The sequence below is a fragment of the Lepisma saccharinum genome, chromosome 8 (assembly GCF_977018435.1).
Source record: "Lepisma saccharinum chromosome 8, izLepSacc3.1, whole genome shotgun sequence".
In the NCBI taxonomy this organism is placed as follows: Eukaryota; Metazoa; Arthropoda; class Insecta; order Zygentoma; family Lepismatidae; genus Lepisma; species Lepisma saccharinum.
The window spans coordinates 62,046,942-62,064,897 of NC_139236.1; the positions used below are offsets into that span (position 1 = coordinate 62,046,942).

Here is a 17,956-nt window from a genome sequence, read left to right on the forward strand (position 1 = left end):
TACCACTGCAGTGAACTGATGTCTATATCTATATTTATATTTAGTATTCCCACACGCAATTCCAATTTAGGATGTACGTACAAATTAATGAATGCGCAGTGGCGGAAGGAATGGAACAGACAAGAGTGAAATCCATTTTACAGTATGTAGTGAATATGACGTCATGCAATTCTTTTTATAATTACGTGTTGTAGGAAAAAACAATTATCAAGAAACTCCAATTCATCGGATAAATATACTAACAAATCTTGTATTTGTTAACAAGATATTCGTAAAATTTAATGATTTCGATCAAGCAGCTTTCAGTATACTTGATAAAGTAAATTCATGTTTCACAGTCAGATACTGCCTTAAAGTAAAATTTTATTTTCATTTTTCTCTGATTTCAAAATATGTTACATGTGTGTGTAAGTATATAAAAGATGTTTTTCACGTTTCTATTCAGGGGTGTCCTGTAATGGCAAAGCAGAATTATGGCAAACCGATCTTCACTTCAAACGCAAGGTCAGTCGGAAATCAAATCGCTAATGTTAGGCTTACGTCACTCTATTCTTATATTCTAACTCGTTATTGATCAATACGTAATGCCATGATGAAACAACACTGAATTCATCATGCCCTATTGCCCGCCATATGTTATTGCATTAATAGCGCGAAATAGCCCTTGTCTGTCCATATATAGCCAATGGCAGCTAGCATTTTATTATATCCGAACCAGTCAAAGGGATTTGATTCGTGGACCAAGAGGGAATTTCCATCGGTGTCCACAGCTTGCTTTTGTGGCACCGGCCACAGCTGAACAGCGTACTAAGAACGTGTACAAGTTATTCATATTTTCATCATTTGAATGTTTAACCTGAGATTGCTGCTTGTTATGCATTCGTAGCTTGGGAGGGAGTCAGAACTCCCGAAGCGTCCAATCAGCAAGTGAGCCGATGACGCCATATCAAGCCAGCACCTATCGCTGACCTTCTTGCTCACGCTTTAGGCTGTTGGTAGACTCGTTAGCTAGGCTGGAGATGTTCTGCTTCTGATAGTAATGGGAAGTCAATCAGCAGTGGTTGTGCGACCTTACATGGGCATGTATTTTGAACGGATCTTGCGAAAAGAATGGATGCACGAATGGAGCAAATCGGCCTCGAAATCAGCACGACTTTACCTGAAACAGCTTACAGGGCTCGGTATTCTGAACAGTGTTACCAGATGCAACATTCAAATGGCGAAATTGAATAACAAAAAATAACATTCATAGAATTCCGTCCATCGAGGATTCGTACCGTCGAAACGAGGCGTCAAACATAAAAAATTAAATAAGAAAAGTTATTTACTTAGTGACCTGTATACACTGTGAAAGTTTTGAGCGGTGACGCACTGATTATACCATATATTTTGAGACACGAGACAACTTTAACTATCGAAATGCTCAGTAATGAGTGAGAAAAATCTCTCGTAGAGCAACCGAAAAATTGAAATTGACTACTAAACATCTTTCAAGATTCATATAGGTCTGTGTAGAAATTACGGACGAGCAATTCTGGAAACTGTTTCTTACGGATTCGGATAGAAAATTCTGGATTCAGATAACAAACCCTGAACCGGTATTAGAATAACGTATCCTGGATTTGTCCTTCACGTAACTCTTCCTGAATTCGTGTCGGCTACTAGGCCTTCTGTGGCCGATCTCAGTGTCGGAGTGGTTAGAACAGGACACTACGATGCCAGCCAGGGCTCCCGATTTCGTTCGTCGCGGTTAGCCAAAATTAGAATAATAGCGACGCTATGCAACAAATCAAATAAAATGGATTCGTGATGCGATGAACTCTTTCTGGGGTAGTGATTTGAGCAAACAGCATCTCGATTCTTCCTTCGAATAACAGTTCTGGATTCCAGACTCGGGTTTCAGGCTTCGAATTCACGATTCCTTTAACTAGGAATTCTGGTAATGATTGAACCTGGATTGGAAAATGTAAGGTTGAATTCTTACCGTGTATCCAGTATAAATCCTATCCTAAAAATTACTATATGGGCGTCCTCAAATTAGTCACTCGCCCCTTCTGTAAAAGATACTTCTCTCCGGGCTGAAGAGAAGGAGTGTTTGCAAGCGTGCGTTTGGTGCACCTCGTTATGTGCAAACGCCCTGCCAAGTGACCGACCCCAAAGCGGTTGCACGAAACGCGACGTAAAAGAGGGATTACTTCGCCATGAAATTCGAGCACGGGGATGAATCAGTACCGTTAGGCTATAGCAGTGTAGCCAGTTGGTTTTAAAAAAAAATCCCTTTTTAGACATGGAAATTTCCCTTTTTGCTCCTGATATTTTGCCCCTGTGAGAATCGCAAAATTTCGTATTCTCTGTTTTTTTTCTGTTCTCATTCACATTGCGGCGACGTGACTGTGAACATGGGGTAAATTACACCTACGTTTCTAACATGCCTGAACACACACAGGGTCTTGTAATGTTTACTTCATAGAGCTTTAATACTTCCTTGATATTGTGATGCTTTACTTCATAGTCCTTGATTTTGTAATGTTTTACTTCATAGTCCTTGATTTTGTAATGTTTTACTTCATAGTCCTTGATTTTGTAATGTTTTACTTCATAGTCCTTGATTTTGTAATGTTTTACTTCATAGTCCTTGATTTTGTAATATTTTACTTCATAGTCCTTGATTTTGTAATGTTTTACTTCATATAGCTTTAATACTTCCTTGATTTTGTAACGTTTTACTTCATTGAACTTTAAAACGTCCTTGATTTTGTAATGTTTTACTTCATAGTCCTTGATTTTGTAATGTTTTACTTCATATAGCTTTAATACTTCCTTGATTTTGTAACGTTTTACTTCAGTGAGCTTTAAAACTTCCTTGATTTTGTAATGTTTTACTTCATTGAGCTTTCAAACTTCCTTGATTTTGTAATGTTTTACTTCATAGTCCTTGATTTTGTAATGTTTTACTTCATAGAGCTTTAATACTTCCTTGATTTTGTAACGTTTTACTTCATTGAGCTTTTATACTTCCTTGATTTTGTAATGTTTACTTCATAGTCCTTGATTTTGTAATGTTTTACTTCATAGAGCTTTAATACTTCCTTGATTTTGTGATGTTTTACTTCATAGTCCTTGATTTTGTAATGTTTTACTTCATAGAGCTTTAATACTTCCTCGAAAGGATCGGTAATGACAAAGTTGGGCTTTTGTGGTCACCACAACCGTTTGATGTTGCCAATTCATGTAAGGACACCTTCATCTATGGTGGTCACACACCACGTCACGCCTCATGAACATTGCGAGGAAGATGAGGTCCGAAGTTTTTCCGAAACTATAAAAATGTTCAACACCTTCCTAAATTGAAATTGTGACAGTTATAAATAGGTCAATGCAGTTATTGTATTTATATTGCGTCCTAATAGTGCTCGCCCAGCGGAATTTTCATGGTAATCGTACGAACCTAGTAACACTGTTAAGCCTTGTTTCCATGTTAATAAAACATTAAAATGCTGACCAAGGCAAACTTTTATAGTATTAAAAATATACATAAAAATGTAACGTTTCCACCCTCTAACAGGGTCTTCTTCAGACGAACATCACGTTTTTATGTATATTTTTTTATACTATTATTAGGGAGAATTCACATCGAATAAACACGCGACACGCAACATGCGACATGCAACATGCAACACTCGTGTCGCACGAGTGTTTCACACCGAAGAGGCAAGATGCACGCGGCAAGCGACACTTGGTTTCTTTGCTCAGTTTGCATGATGGTACCGATATAATTGCATTAATCAGTTTATTAGTCACCCGAAAATAACGTAACAAGAGACGTTGTTACATGTAAACTGCGTTGTAAAATTTGTGCAAGTTATTGAAACTTGCGAGAGGCATGTTGTGCACGAAAAAACTGAGAAATAATATGCACTGAAATCAAACAGTATACGCTAGACTTTTCAGCCTGAATACAGCGAATACCTAAACACTAGATAAATGGTTCTCAACCTTCTTGAAACCATGTCACGGTATTCTTCTTAAGTCAGTGCCCTTAGCCGAAGAATTTTCCTCGTAAATCTTTACAGTATTGAAGATTTTATGCATGAATTAAAATGTACCTATGAAATTAAATATCGATAAATAAATTCTAGCATAATCATAAGAGTAATAATAGTTTGATTACGTTTTGAATTTGAATATATGAATTTGAATTTAAAATTTTCGGTGCGTCAGCACTTAGGCTAATTTGCACCCGTCACTTTATACGGGGTCCAACCTCTTACCATAACTAAACGAACATAACTGTCATTTCGTGTCGTAACTAAAATATTAAAATAATAAAATTTTCTGACTGGTTAAAAGCTGAGGCTGTTAAGAGGCACTCAGCACACATAAGGACAAAACACAGGACGACACAGAATTATACTGGTCATGGGACCAGTTGACAGACCCTCGTTAGTTTGAAGTCCAGGGTATACTACGTGGAAGTGAGGTTGACTATTGGGTGCACTACGTGGAAGGAGCATCCCTTACACCCCTAGTTTGATTACGTGTGTAGGATTGTTGACAAATATAAAAATATGGAAGACAAAGTGGTAACGTCGTGTCCTTGTAATTAAGTGATCCCGGTTCGATAACCGGTGAGGCACCGGGCAGATCCAGTTCTGATTAGTCTATTTGTGCATAAAATGGACTTAAAAAACGAAAACTCACAACTCAAATATGATATTCGGATTATGATAGTTGTCAACCAGTTTCAGGAGAACATTTCGGTGCTCCGTATAGTTGATACGAGGACACGGTATCGGGTCGCGGCCCGGTGGTTGAAAAATAATGCACTAGAGTACTTTACCATGTTGACTAATATAGTTTGGACTAAAGTGCCTCCATAAGCTGACTTTTTCAAATAAAAGCAATCGGGTAAATGGCCAAAACACGGCCTCTTTTCACGATGCTGAAGGCAAATTACAGCCGATAGATAACTGCCTCAAAAAACTTGATAAGTAGTTGTATTGATGATAATATTGGCACAACAAATGAAGAGCCATATGATTAAACAGCCCGATTTGGCTACACTTAAAACTATGCCAAGATGCCCATATGCCCCAATCGGCCAAGTGTGCACATATTTAAATCTAAAGAATTTTGAGCCCTAGTGTACAAATGAAGAATCATACAGTGTACAAATGAAGAGCTCATATGATTAAACAGCCCGATTTAGCTACACTTAAAACAATGTCAAGATGTCTATATGATTCAATCGGCCATGTGTGCACACAGTTAAATCTAAAGAATTTTGAGCCCTAGTGTACAAATGAAGAAGCCTCAACAGACAGATTTGGCCAAGTGTGCAAAGGCTGAATCTCTCAGTTTGTTGTCTGTAAGCTTGTCAAAAATATGCCCCCTTTGATATTGTTTTGACTACACTTAAAACTAAACCAAAAATGCTCATAAAAGCCACCCTACCCACCCACACCCACTTATATTTACTTCCGGTCCGGTAATATGCAGAGGCTTTCTAGAATTGCTCTGTGACTCTCTCATTTCTTACATCATAAACATATGATTTTTCACCTATAAGAATAACACTACATATGGTGTCATCAGGGAGTGTATCGTGGAATTCACAGATAATTTTAATGTTTGTCCTGTCATTAACCACAACTTGTTTTCTTTTTGAAGTGTTGATGACAAACATGGGTCTCTGTGCTTTGAATTCATCTGGTGTGTAATACATGTCAGTATTGCCAGTGGTGACCCTTTTGTATGCTGTAAATGCTTCATATAATTTGAGGAAATCATCCTTGGACATGTCTAAATAATAATTTTCTCTAGGAAACACCTCATTTCTGCCATTTTTAAGATATATGTTTTTGATGTTGCAGCTATCAAATTTACTTGAATTTTTTTCTTGATTATTGTGTCTTCCAGTCTGAAACAGTACCACTACAAAATCTGGCATGTCATATTGTATACTGGAGAATGAATTTGTAGCATCAAACTCATAATAGCTACCAGTGGCAGACTTCTGTACACATTGATATGTATAAAATTGTAAAGGAATCTGTGGATTTTTTAGGATATCAGCTTTGTATTAAAGAGCATAACTGGCTTCATATTCAACAACTGGCATTCTTAGCTCCATAATCTGAATAAGGCACTTGCCTTCATCAGGTAGGGTATTAGGCAGAGCTGCCCCAGTAAAGTTTAATGTACTGTACCTCATCAAAGCATTATTATCATTGGCAGCTCTTCTAAATGTAATTCTTAAACCACCCTTCCACATAATATCTTTGTAATCTGAGAAGAATCCTGGCAACAGGCGCATAGGAAACAATACTGTGTGGCTTTTAGATATAATTTTATCACCAGCCTCAAATCCACCTATTTTGTAGTAAGAAGCCTCGGTTTTGGATAATTTTAGTTTGGCCAAAGCTGTGGAGGTAATGCCAGGGTAATCTACTCTGTTTATAGTAGTGTAAAATACAATATAACCAGGACCACTTACAGGTGTACAAATGATGAGCTCATATAATTAAACAGCCCGATTTGCCCACACTTAAAATTATGCCAAGATGCCCTTATTCCCCAATTCTTCAAGTGTGATATGCTCTTAATTCTAAGAATTTTGAATCCTAGTGTACAAATGATGACCCCCCTCAGATTGATTTGCCTACACTTATAAAAGGCACTTCTGTGAGATTGTTGTCCATAAATTTGTTAAAAATATGCCCCTCTTGATATTTTTTTTGCCCACACCTAAAACTACGCCACACACACCCACACCCACCCACCCACCCACCCACATTCACACACACACACACACACACACACACACACAAACACACATATTTACTTCCGGTTTAAGTTCAATTGGATACCAGGTTCAATTTGTTTATCTAATATTAAAACAATGTAAATCTTCTAGAATTGTTCTGTGACTCTCTCATTTCTTACATCATAAACATATGATTTTTCACCTATGAGAATAACACTACATATGGTGTCATCAGGGAGTGTATTGTGAAATTCACAGATAATTTTAATATTTGTCCTGTCATTAACCACAACTTGTTTCCTTTTTGAAGTGTTGATCACAAACATGGGTCTCTGTGCTTTGAATTCATCTGGTGTGTAATACATGTCAGTATTGCCAGTAGTGACCCTTTTGTATGCTGTAAATGCTTCATATAATTTAAGGAAATCATCCTTGGACATGTCTAAATTATAATTTTCTCTCGGAAATACCTCATTTCTGCCATTTTTAAGATATATGTTCTTGATGTTGCAGTTATCAAATCTACTTGAATTTTTTTCCTGATTATTGTGTCTTCCAGTCTGAAACAGTACCACCACAAAATCCGGCATGTCATATTGTATACTGGAGAATGAATTTGTAGCATCAAACTCATAATAAGTACCAGCGGCAGGCTTCTGTACACATTGATATGTATAAAATTGTAAAGGAACCTGTGGATTTTTTATTATATCTGCTTTGAATTTAAGAGCATAACTGGCTTCATATTCAACAACTGGGATTCTTAGCTCCATAGTCTGAATAATGCATCTGCCTTCATCAGGTAGGGTATTGGGCAGAGCTTCCCCTGTAGAGTTTAATGTGCTGTACCTCATCAAAGCATTATTATCATTGGCAGCTCTTCTAAATGTGATTCTTAAACCACCCTTCCACATAATATCTTTGTAATCTGAGAAGAATCCTGGCAACAGGCGCATAGGGAACAGCACTGTGTGGCTCTTGGATAATATTTTATCACCAGCCTCAAATCCACCTATTTTGTAGTAAGAAGCCTCGGTTTTGGATAATTTTAGTGTGGCCAAAGCTGTGGAGGTAATGCCGGGATAATCCACTCTGTTTATAACAACACCATGCTTTCTGATCTCAATTTCAGAGAACAGATGCGGCACAAAATTATCCACCAATCTTATATTTGAATTTGCCGGATAATCTGTTCCATCGAGCTTTACAACATCAAATTTGATGTATAGATCTGCTCTGTGAGGGTGTATAAAGCCATCCCCTACATCAAGATCAACCTCAATTTCTGTGTTGGGTTGATTTAAATTTGCAAATGTCCTCCTGTTTGGGGGGAATGATTGTAGCTCATAACTCTCAATATTTTCCATTTTTTTTGTATGTATTTTTATTTAAATATTAATCTCTATGATAGCAGTTGTTGTGGCTCCAGCAAAATCAACTAATTCTTCTTTTTCATTAGTGACCATCAATTCAATATTATCTATTCTGTTATGACACACAGGAAAATATAATGTTGGGGATGGAGTGTAGATGAATGGCTCCATAAATTCAGAATTAGGTTTAAATGTTGCAATGATGCCAGTTTGTTTGTGAGTGCCTATGCCATTTGATTTGGTGATCATACCCTCGGCCACATTACAGTGAATATTCAGAGTCTCTATGGCTAAGGATTTAGGTATATTAATAGCAGTGTGTTTGATGGCTGGTTCAAGTTTTGTGTTGTTCTCAAAGCCTAACAGCTCTCCTATAGTACCCAGATCCACTGTTTCTGTAGCAGATACAATCTCTACTCTGTGAGTGACAGAATTTTGAGTTAATACTATACCTCTGGGTAATTGAGCATTTAGAGTAGATAGATTATACTGCCCTGGAGTGATGACAATTTTTTGATCCCCTACTGCAATTTTGTTGTTGTGGTGTGTAATATTAGGGATCAAGTACATGCCATAAAATGCTCTGAGAGCTATTGTTTTGGGATACACTATATCATCATGTAATTTGAGTTTCAATATTGAATTTTGGCTGGTGAGATGGAATACCCCCATGATGTTTCAGATACCACAAGGCCTTTTGAAAATTTTCAATTGATGGTTTATTTATTTGAGACATATATCTGAGAACAGATAAACACAAATGTCCACAATTAACATCTTTGAAGTTTTGAACACGGGCATTATTGTAATAAAGATTAGCTGATTTTAGATATTTTATTAAATTTTCAGGTGGAACACCTCCAAATGAATCAAACACAAATGCCTCATTGTTTAAATATTTAAGATAACAGATCCAGTGTGTGCCCTGATTTTTGTACTTATCCAAATTAACAATACCACACTCTTTGTTGAGTGGTTGTTCTGGTAAAGAATCAGACATGTACACTCCTCTAAAATTTTTGATGCCCAGTGGCTTGATTAAAGCTTCAATATCTTGGTTTGTAAGCGGCTCTTGTTTTTTTTAAACTTATTCATGGCTCTCTTAACACCTTTGCCTTGTTTCTCCATGGCCAGGTTATGGCGCTTCAATTCATCTAATTCTGCCCTATTTTTCTTGGCATCTATTACTGTTTTTGCTATGCCAGCTGATCCCCCAGCCAAGCTCCCAACAGCCCCAAGTGCTGCTAAGATGGCCGGGATAGTAAATATGAAACCCCCCACATGTGATTTTTTTCTAGATTGTTGTAATTTTTTTAATTGGGGGGTACTAAGCAACAATTTCATACCATGGCCCTTGGCAATACAAGAATTTTTTTTCTTGCGCTGCTTTTTGGTTAAAAGGCTATCAATAGTTTTAAGAGATTTAAGACCTGCATAAGGTATTTGATACATAACACCCTTGGCCTTCATTCTAGGTTTATTATATACATATTCACAGCCCCCACCCCAGTTTTTGTTTGGTGTTCATAGCTATGGTGGTTCCCAATGCTGCTATTTTTTCACTTAAAGAAGCATGTTTGCTTACAAATCTACCAAATGCAGCCTCTTCCAATTTCTTGTCTGCAACATGTCTCTTGTCAAGATCAGAATGTGTGTTGTATGCTATGTCATGGTCTCTACAAGCAGCATCTAGGGGATTAACACCAGGATCACCTCTGTTTAATCTATGGTCCAATTTTGTACCGGGACCACAATACTGATAGCCTGGAATGTGTAGTTCAAATGGCAGCTTGTTTATAATGTCATTAACCAACCCCCGGCCCTCAGAAATATTCCAAAATTTAGGTGGTAGAGTATTAATAATTTTTATAAGATATCCAATCCCCTTAGTGTCATTCACTATAAAATTAGACAATTTTGTGCTTATCATGTCCATAATTCCAACCTTTTCATTGTAAAAATTGTGGTTGCCAGCATTTTCCTCCCCAGCTATCACCAATAACCTATCTACAAGTTTCCTGACATCATCAACCCAGACAAATTCTTTAGGCAGGGTGTTGTATTGTTTGATTCCACTGCCAGTCTTAATTTGTGACCATATGGGCTTGATTAAATTGTTGTATTTTGCTCCACTGCTAGACTTGACTCTTTTTTGTGTGGGATCATTGTTCTGGTATAGAGCATCTGATTTTATTAATATTTCTTTGTAATGCTCATAATCTTGATCTGTATAGCTGCCAGGCCTTTTCCGAGTCATCAGTTCCCACAATCCAGGTGTGCCAGGATATTTAACAAAACCACCTTTTTCTCCAAGATGAGATTCTGAATATACAATTATATCATCTCCCATAAATGTTACTCTGAAATTGCCAATTCTATGTATGATGCTACCATCACGCTCTGTGTCAGCATATAAGCCAAAGACCTCATCTTTGTTGTCTTTAGGTGTGCTTAAATATTTTTGAGCAAGAAGACCCAATTCAATAGGATCCTGAGTAGCTTCAATTCTTCGAGGAGCAACAGGACTAGGTGTATGAATACTGGAAAGTGGGGTGATTGGATAATCTAATATGTTCCTAGCAGCTACAGGTACAAGCTCTGTGATCAAATTTTGATTTTGCTCTGTAACAGTTTTGATATTTTTACCTAATTCACTAATAGCATCAATAATAGGCTGTTCTGTTTGTTTGTGTTGTTCATAAATTCCTCGGTTCTGTGATTTCCATCCCTTAAATCTTTTTACAAGATAATCTCTTAATTTAAGATCATCAATGATTGGCCTTTTCATGGTTATTTATATATGTTTCAATGTCTAGAAAATTGTTGATTTTATTTCTGTATTTGCCACTATTGTGTTTCCTTGTCATATCAATTGTGACAAACCCATAACTGTCCTGGTTCCAGCACCTACTGCAAAACTTGGAAAAATCATTGTAGCTCAAGTCCCCACCTACATATTCATCATGTATGTGTTTGAGGTTGGTATGATCTTGATGAAACACACATATAAAATTGCTGTTGTCTCGGATCAGCTGCTTGGGTATTTTTGAAAAAGTCTGTGCCAGGTAGAAGCAATCAATGTTTTTGTGTCGGCCCTGTGTAAAGAAATTTCTAACCTTGTTTTGATTATCCAGTATAATGTCATCAAACACAACAACAGAATTATCGAGACATTCATGAAGTGGCTTAACATCTGGTTCAAAAGTGGCAATATCCAATCCATCATATAGCTTCATCAGCTGCTGATATTTTAATTGTTCCAAGCTCTTAGAAAAGACATACAAGTGCCTGTTTTTCCATCTAACCAGCCAATAAAAAATTATCAATCATTAGTGTAGTTTTACCACAAGCTGATGGCCCAACAATAAGACATCTAATATTTTCAGGCAGCAACTCGCCATTTCTCTTAATCTGCTGTTCAGGTTCTGGCAGCCATTTTATAACATCCCAGGTGCTCATATTATCACTTTGTTTGCATCGATCCAGCTGTGTTCTGGAAGTCCTAGCCATTTGACAAATAACTTGTTGCCTTTTCTGCGGATGATTTTTTCTATGAGATATGTGTCAGGCTGTTTAGTTTTGCTGAGTTCTTCTTCATAGAATCTGCCTTTGAGAATTTCTCCTCGGTGATCTTTTATTATATATGTGTTAAGGGTCCCAGGTTTAACTTGAACCACTGTAAATAATTCAGTGCTCTCCAGTTTCTTGTAAAGCCTCTTTTGAATAAGTGCTTATATTTGCTGATTCTTACTTGATCACCCACCTTGTATTTGGCTTTTTTTGTTGTTGGCTGGTATCTAGGATAATAAACAGTGCTGATCAATTTTTGCTCATCAGATGAAGTTACCTCAGAGGGTTTCATGTTGATTGTGGAATGGACCGAGTTGTTATATTTATGTAGAAGTTCTGGAAGAATATTAAGCCATTTATAATTACCTTGGAGGGTAAATTGTTTATACATATGATTTTTTAGGGTTTTGTTGAATCTTTCAACAATAGAGGCCTTGAGATCACTGTAACTCGAATAATGTTGTATTGACTGGCTTTTAATAAATTGTTGGAACACAGAATTATAAAATTCTTTGCCATTATCTGTTTGCAAATAGCGCGGTGATCTTCCACTCTGATTGATGATTGTCCTGATGGCTTCTGTAACACATTTTCCAGTCTTGGATTTGAGTGGCACAGCCCAGGCAAATTTTGAAAATGTATCTATGACAGTAAGTAGATACTTGTAGCCCTTGTTGATTTTGTCTAAGTTTTTCAACTGTCCACTTGCCATCTCAATCAAGTCCCCTTGCCATAAATCATCTATGCCTTTTGTGACTACTGGCAGTCTCTTATAATTATGTCTGGCTTGTCTGTGTAATTCATCAACAATAATTTGTCTAGACATAATATGTAAACAAGAATATTGCAACTATAGGGTGTTCAGCAGCTGATACTGCAGGATTTTCTAAATACAGTTTGTCTCCTATTTGTATATTAAATTCGAGAGAGCCATCATCTTCAGCATAAGATGTTTCTAATGTATTGGGGTCTGTAAAATCCTCTAACTCTACACTGGTGATTTTTGCATTGTTCTCAGCATTTGTTATTGATAAGGTAGGGTAGTGGTGTGCCTGTGGTTGTAGCCAATATTTGATCTTGATTGGTCTAAGTGTGCCCCCAACAAAAAACTGGTAATAAAATTGTGCAGGGGACAGCATATATATTTTGCCACCTGGTGTAAATGGTGAATCATATTCTTTGTTGGGGATACTGTACAATTCAAGAATTACTGTATGTTTAGGATTCTCGATTAGGCCAGTTATTTCTTTTTCTGCTGTAAGCAATCTACTTGTTACAGATTCAAGGTGCTCATTGATAGTCCTAACAACATCATCATGGCCTGGCTTGATCTTTATGTCCACAACAAGTTTCTTGTATTGTTGCACAATTTCTTGTAGCTGGGTGGCAAAAACAGACAGAGCATTTGCTTGATTGGATTCCATGGTCCCTAGCTGTTGCTTCATATTAGCTACAATTTGCTGTAAATTTTCAACAACTGCCAATTTTGAATTTTGAGCAGTAAGATCATGGACTTGTCTTCTGATATCCTCAAACAGGGCATGCAGTTCATTAATATGTTGATTAGTTGGTAGAGTGGCCACTGTCTGAGTAAGTTGTTTGATCTCTGTCTGGATATTCTTGATATCTTCTGATTTCAATATGCGATTCACAGCTCTCTTAATATTTTTAAGTTCCTGTGATGTAGGCAGATTTGATACAGTATTCTGCAAAGATTCAAGTGCCAATTTCACATCATTTAATTCAGAAGCATCAACCACACCACGCATAGCATCTTGGAGCAGGGTTATGTCTGCATGAGTGGGTGTTGATTGTTGTAAAATTTCAAGCCTTGTTTGGATATCATCGATCAAGTGATGAAAATGAGATAGCTCAGATTCAGTGTTGAGGTTTTCAAGTTTTGTGATCTGTTGCTGGACACTGACAAGGGTGTCTACAATACCAGGCAAGCGGAATTCTAGAGGTTCTTGTACATTTGTCAAATCACTTTGCACTGCTGCTATTGTACCCTCAAGATGGGTTATGGTACTTTGAATTTTTCCAAAATCTTCATATGTTTCAAGTTGCAGCTTAATGTTGGCAACACTCCGAGTTATTGCACTCAAAGCATCAGAAGATGGCAACTTGTTCATAAAATTTTCAAGTGTCTCAATTTTTTCTTTAAACTCGGCTATGGCACTGTTCAAGGGTTCCAGATTAGGAATCTCCAGTGATTGAATCTGTTCTTTTAGAGTGGAAATCACTAGATCAAAATCTTCTTGTGATTTTATGCTTTTGACAATTGTTTGGAGCTGTGTCTGGACATTATTTATCTGTTCTTCTAATTGTTGTTTCAATTGCTCAGAGTTGGTGGCCTGGGTCTTAAATTTGGCTTGAAGAGCTGCTACAACCTCCTCTAAACTTTGAAAATTATCCAATGTAGCCAAGTCAGTATATTTCTGAAGCAGCAATTTGAGTTCTGAATCAATTTTAAGAAGAGGGTCCATGCATTGTGATTGTAAATTTGTAATTTCTAGTTGAAGACTGGCATTGAGTGTGTTTTGTAAAGCATGTAAATCACTTCTTAATTTCTTGACTCTGACATCAAGCATAAGAATCTCATCACTGTGATCTTCATGCCTGGTATGGCCAAATATATCATTAGGCATTTTGTTTTAGTGGTTATTTATTATTGAATATCTAATTCTTAATTCTATAAAAAAAGGTATAAGCTTGTCATAGGATCCCGGGACCTCAATATATAAGCAGTCACCAGCAGAAACAGTATATGCAGTGCCAGAAATCATGTTTGAGTGCTTAATTCTATAAATATTTCTCCCTATTGAAATCTTAACATCACCCTCAGGGGTTGTAATAAATTGCAATTGCCCACCTACAGGTAATTGGTAATAATTTAAATTATTGTTAAATATGTACAATGTTTTACCTGTTTCATCATCAACATCTGTAAGTATGCTGTTCAGATGAATAATTAACAAGCCACTCAGTTTAGACAGCCTATCAGAAGAGGGTTGTGGTGTTGGCAGGTCCATAATAGCCTGTTTTTTGAACCCAAATAAGTTCATAGGCATGTTTATTTATTTCAAATCATGCTCTGTAATTGGGCATTGTTTGCCACTTTTCAAATCACAATGCCCCCAAGGTAAAGTATGTATGCCACATGATAAAATGCATCTCTTATCATCATGTGGGTCCAGGGCCACTTTTCTTACAATATTTGAAGTCAATAAGTGATCCTCACTCTGAATTCTATTTTCTGATGTTTTGATTAAATTCTGGGATTTGATGCAATTTTCATAATCTTCAAATTGGAGATTTTTTTCAACAGTAACTTTGCCAATGCCCTTGGCTTTTTTGACAACAGCACTACATGTTTTAAAAGTGTACATCTTGGCCCTTAGCCCAGCAAATGCCACAATAACATCACCAAGTGTCTCATCTTTTAACTTGCCAGGCACCTTTTTGCTGTGGTGTTTAATTTTTGTATGTTCACTGGTATCAAAATATTTAAACAATTCAGGCTGTGCCATATCTTGATAAACATCTTCTGTTTGAATATCAAGAACAAAACTATCTGTGTCCATGTACATCAGTTTTACACAATCACCATAAAAAGGTTTCAACACATCATAATACAATTTTAACATGTGTAATTTGGCCAATTCCAATATCACAGCCCCTACATAAATAGGCTTATCAAACTTAATCTTTGTTTTTTCATGTTGAAGAGTGCCATATTTTCATCATAAATTCTTCTATAATTGAAATTAGGCTTTGCAATGAATTTTTTGCTCAGGCTGGGGGTCAGTAATTATTTTAACATCAGTATGTTTTCTGACATTTTCTATGGTTTTGCCATACACTGAATTTACCATCAATTTAAACAAGGTCTTATCAAATTGGCTCATTGCTGATGTTCGAAGCTCTGTGTTTGTATCAATATATGGTTTCAACCATCTTGAGTGCCTGAACCTCAAAACTTTTCCAACTTTGGTCACTTGAACACCATGATGCATCAGGAACTGGAGGTTTTTGTAATATATGACATAATCCTGTTTTGGCTCCAGAGTCATCATTAGCTTCTTCTGTTTAGAGCCAGGTGAACACTCAACCTCAGGAATTGGGGGCAGATCAGAAAATGTGTTGTGTAAATCATCAGGAATTGTCAGATCAACCTCTAAAAACAGGCCATAGTCACTGTCATCAAAATCCTGAAGATCTTCAATATTGAAATCTTCAACCCACTCAAGCCCTGCATATGGCAGTTTATCCATCATAGCATAACCATACAGGCTGTTGGCATCTACATACAGTATATAATTTGATGGCAGTGCTGGATCATAATCAGGAATATATTTGTTGTTAGCTCTGGCATATCTCTGAGAGCATTGCACCATGCCCCCTCTTATACATTGCTCCATAAACAGATACATATCTTGATCTTGGATCAGATCCAATTGAATTTTAGTGTTTAAAAACATTGCAGACCATGCTAGGCCTGGTGCACTGTAAAAATACATTGGATCCAGCTTATAATTTTCCATGGAAGATTTTCTGAATGCCTGGAGTATATCGGCTAAGAGAGCCACATCAAGTTTTAAATATGCCTTGTGATAATCACCAAATGTCTGGCATTTTAAATTGTTCCACATCAATTGGGCATGGTGATAATCTTCATCAGTGATTCCAGATCCTCTGAGTTTGCTGTAAAACTCTTGTTGTGGTGGCAGAGAACACTCATCAAATTTAGAAAACCCTGTAACATAGTCATATGGATATACACCCTTCCGCCTAATTAATTTCAGGTCCTGATTTGGAAACAAAGCACATGTGATTTTAAATTCATCATCAGATAATTGACTGGCCAATGTAGCCAGGCTAGCCGATAGAATTCTGTATGAATCAAGAAATCTTAAGTGAATGGGAACACCATTAACTTTAATTATCTTGCTAATAGCAATATATTTCTCATCATTTTCTGCTAAAATATTTAAAATCTGCTTGTCAAACCCCTCGTACCTGATCAAATGATGAAAATCATAATTGGATGCACCATGGCAAAATATAGGGACAAATTTTGGTCTCTGGATCTTAATATTACAGCTATTACACAGAGCCATTAAGAATTTACCATCTGTATGAGAATGGTGTTTCATCTTGATATTTGTATCTGAAAATTCAGAATCACATACCGGGCATTTTTCTGCATTGTTGAAATCTTCAATCTGTTCCTCTGTTTAAGGCAACATGGGTTTTGATTTTAATAAGACATTAGATGCTATGTCATGGCACTCATTTTCTATTCTATGTGCAAATTCTTTGATGGCGTCTGCTCCCATGTATAAATATTCTTTACTAACCACACCATCCTGTACAACAACATAATAAAAACTAGAAGGTTCATGTAACTGGTATGATGTAATTGAAGATTCATCAGGATCTGGGCTGCAGAATGCAAGAGGTTTGAGGTTTGATTCAAAATCACAGACTATATATGCTGGGTGTTCAAACAAGGCTTCAAATTTTTTGAATTTGGCATTTTCACTTGGATTAGGCATAAGCATATGAACAGGTTTATGGTTGCCACAGTATTTTAGATGCTCAATTAACTTGTTTTTAGCAATTTCTGTGTTACATTCAGGAACCCCATTTACCATTTTTTGACCATCAAATACAGTTAAACATCTTCGGCACAACTTAAATATTCTATTAAATTTGTCTAGTTGTTTTCTGACTAAAGCTTCAAGATTATGTATCAAAGTGTAATGGTATGTGCAATCTCCTTCAATTAAGAGCAGATCAATCGGAACAGCAGAATCATCATCAAGTGTACTGATTCTGAGAGGTGCTATCAAGCAATTGCCACGACCAGTGGAACAAATAAAAACATTAATAGATAATTGTTTACCATTGATATCCCGGGCCTTTTTTTTTCAAATTTATCAATATTCTGAACAGACATTGGATATTCTAAGCCCTCCATAGCATCATCAAAATCATGTTCATGCTGTTTATAATTAGTTATTCTCTGAGGATTCCTTAAAACTGGATACAAAGCAGCTAAAATACACCACAGAAAGCATTTCTCATCATTATTTTCTATGTTAATCACAGCTTTTTTGTTTTTAATATTGGCAGGTAATGGCAGATATGTAGAACCTTGTAATGGGCTGAATTCAGAAATATTAATATATAACTTGTGTGGAGATCCGCATAGGCTCCATCCTGACTCTTTTGCTGCAAATTC

At 36.6% G+C, this 17,956-nt stretch overlaps 1 protein-coding gene across 1 annotated transcript in view; it reads left to right on the forward strand.

Moving 5' to 3' along the window:
• Positions 1–443: 443 nt before the first annotated feature.
• The window catches only part of Hmx (H6 family homeobox), a 172,689-nt gene continuing 155,176 nt past the window's right edge, over positions 444–17,956 (forward strand). Inside the window, exon 1 of the mRNA XM_083127523.1 lies at positions 444–504. Coding sequence (XP_082983649.1) covers positions 474–504 — 31 coding nt within the window. The 5' untranslated portion in view covers positions 444–473. The remainder of the gene's footprint in view (positions 505–17,956) is intronic.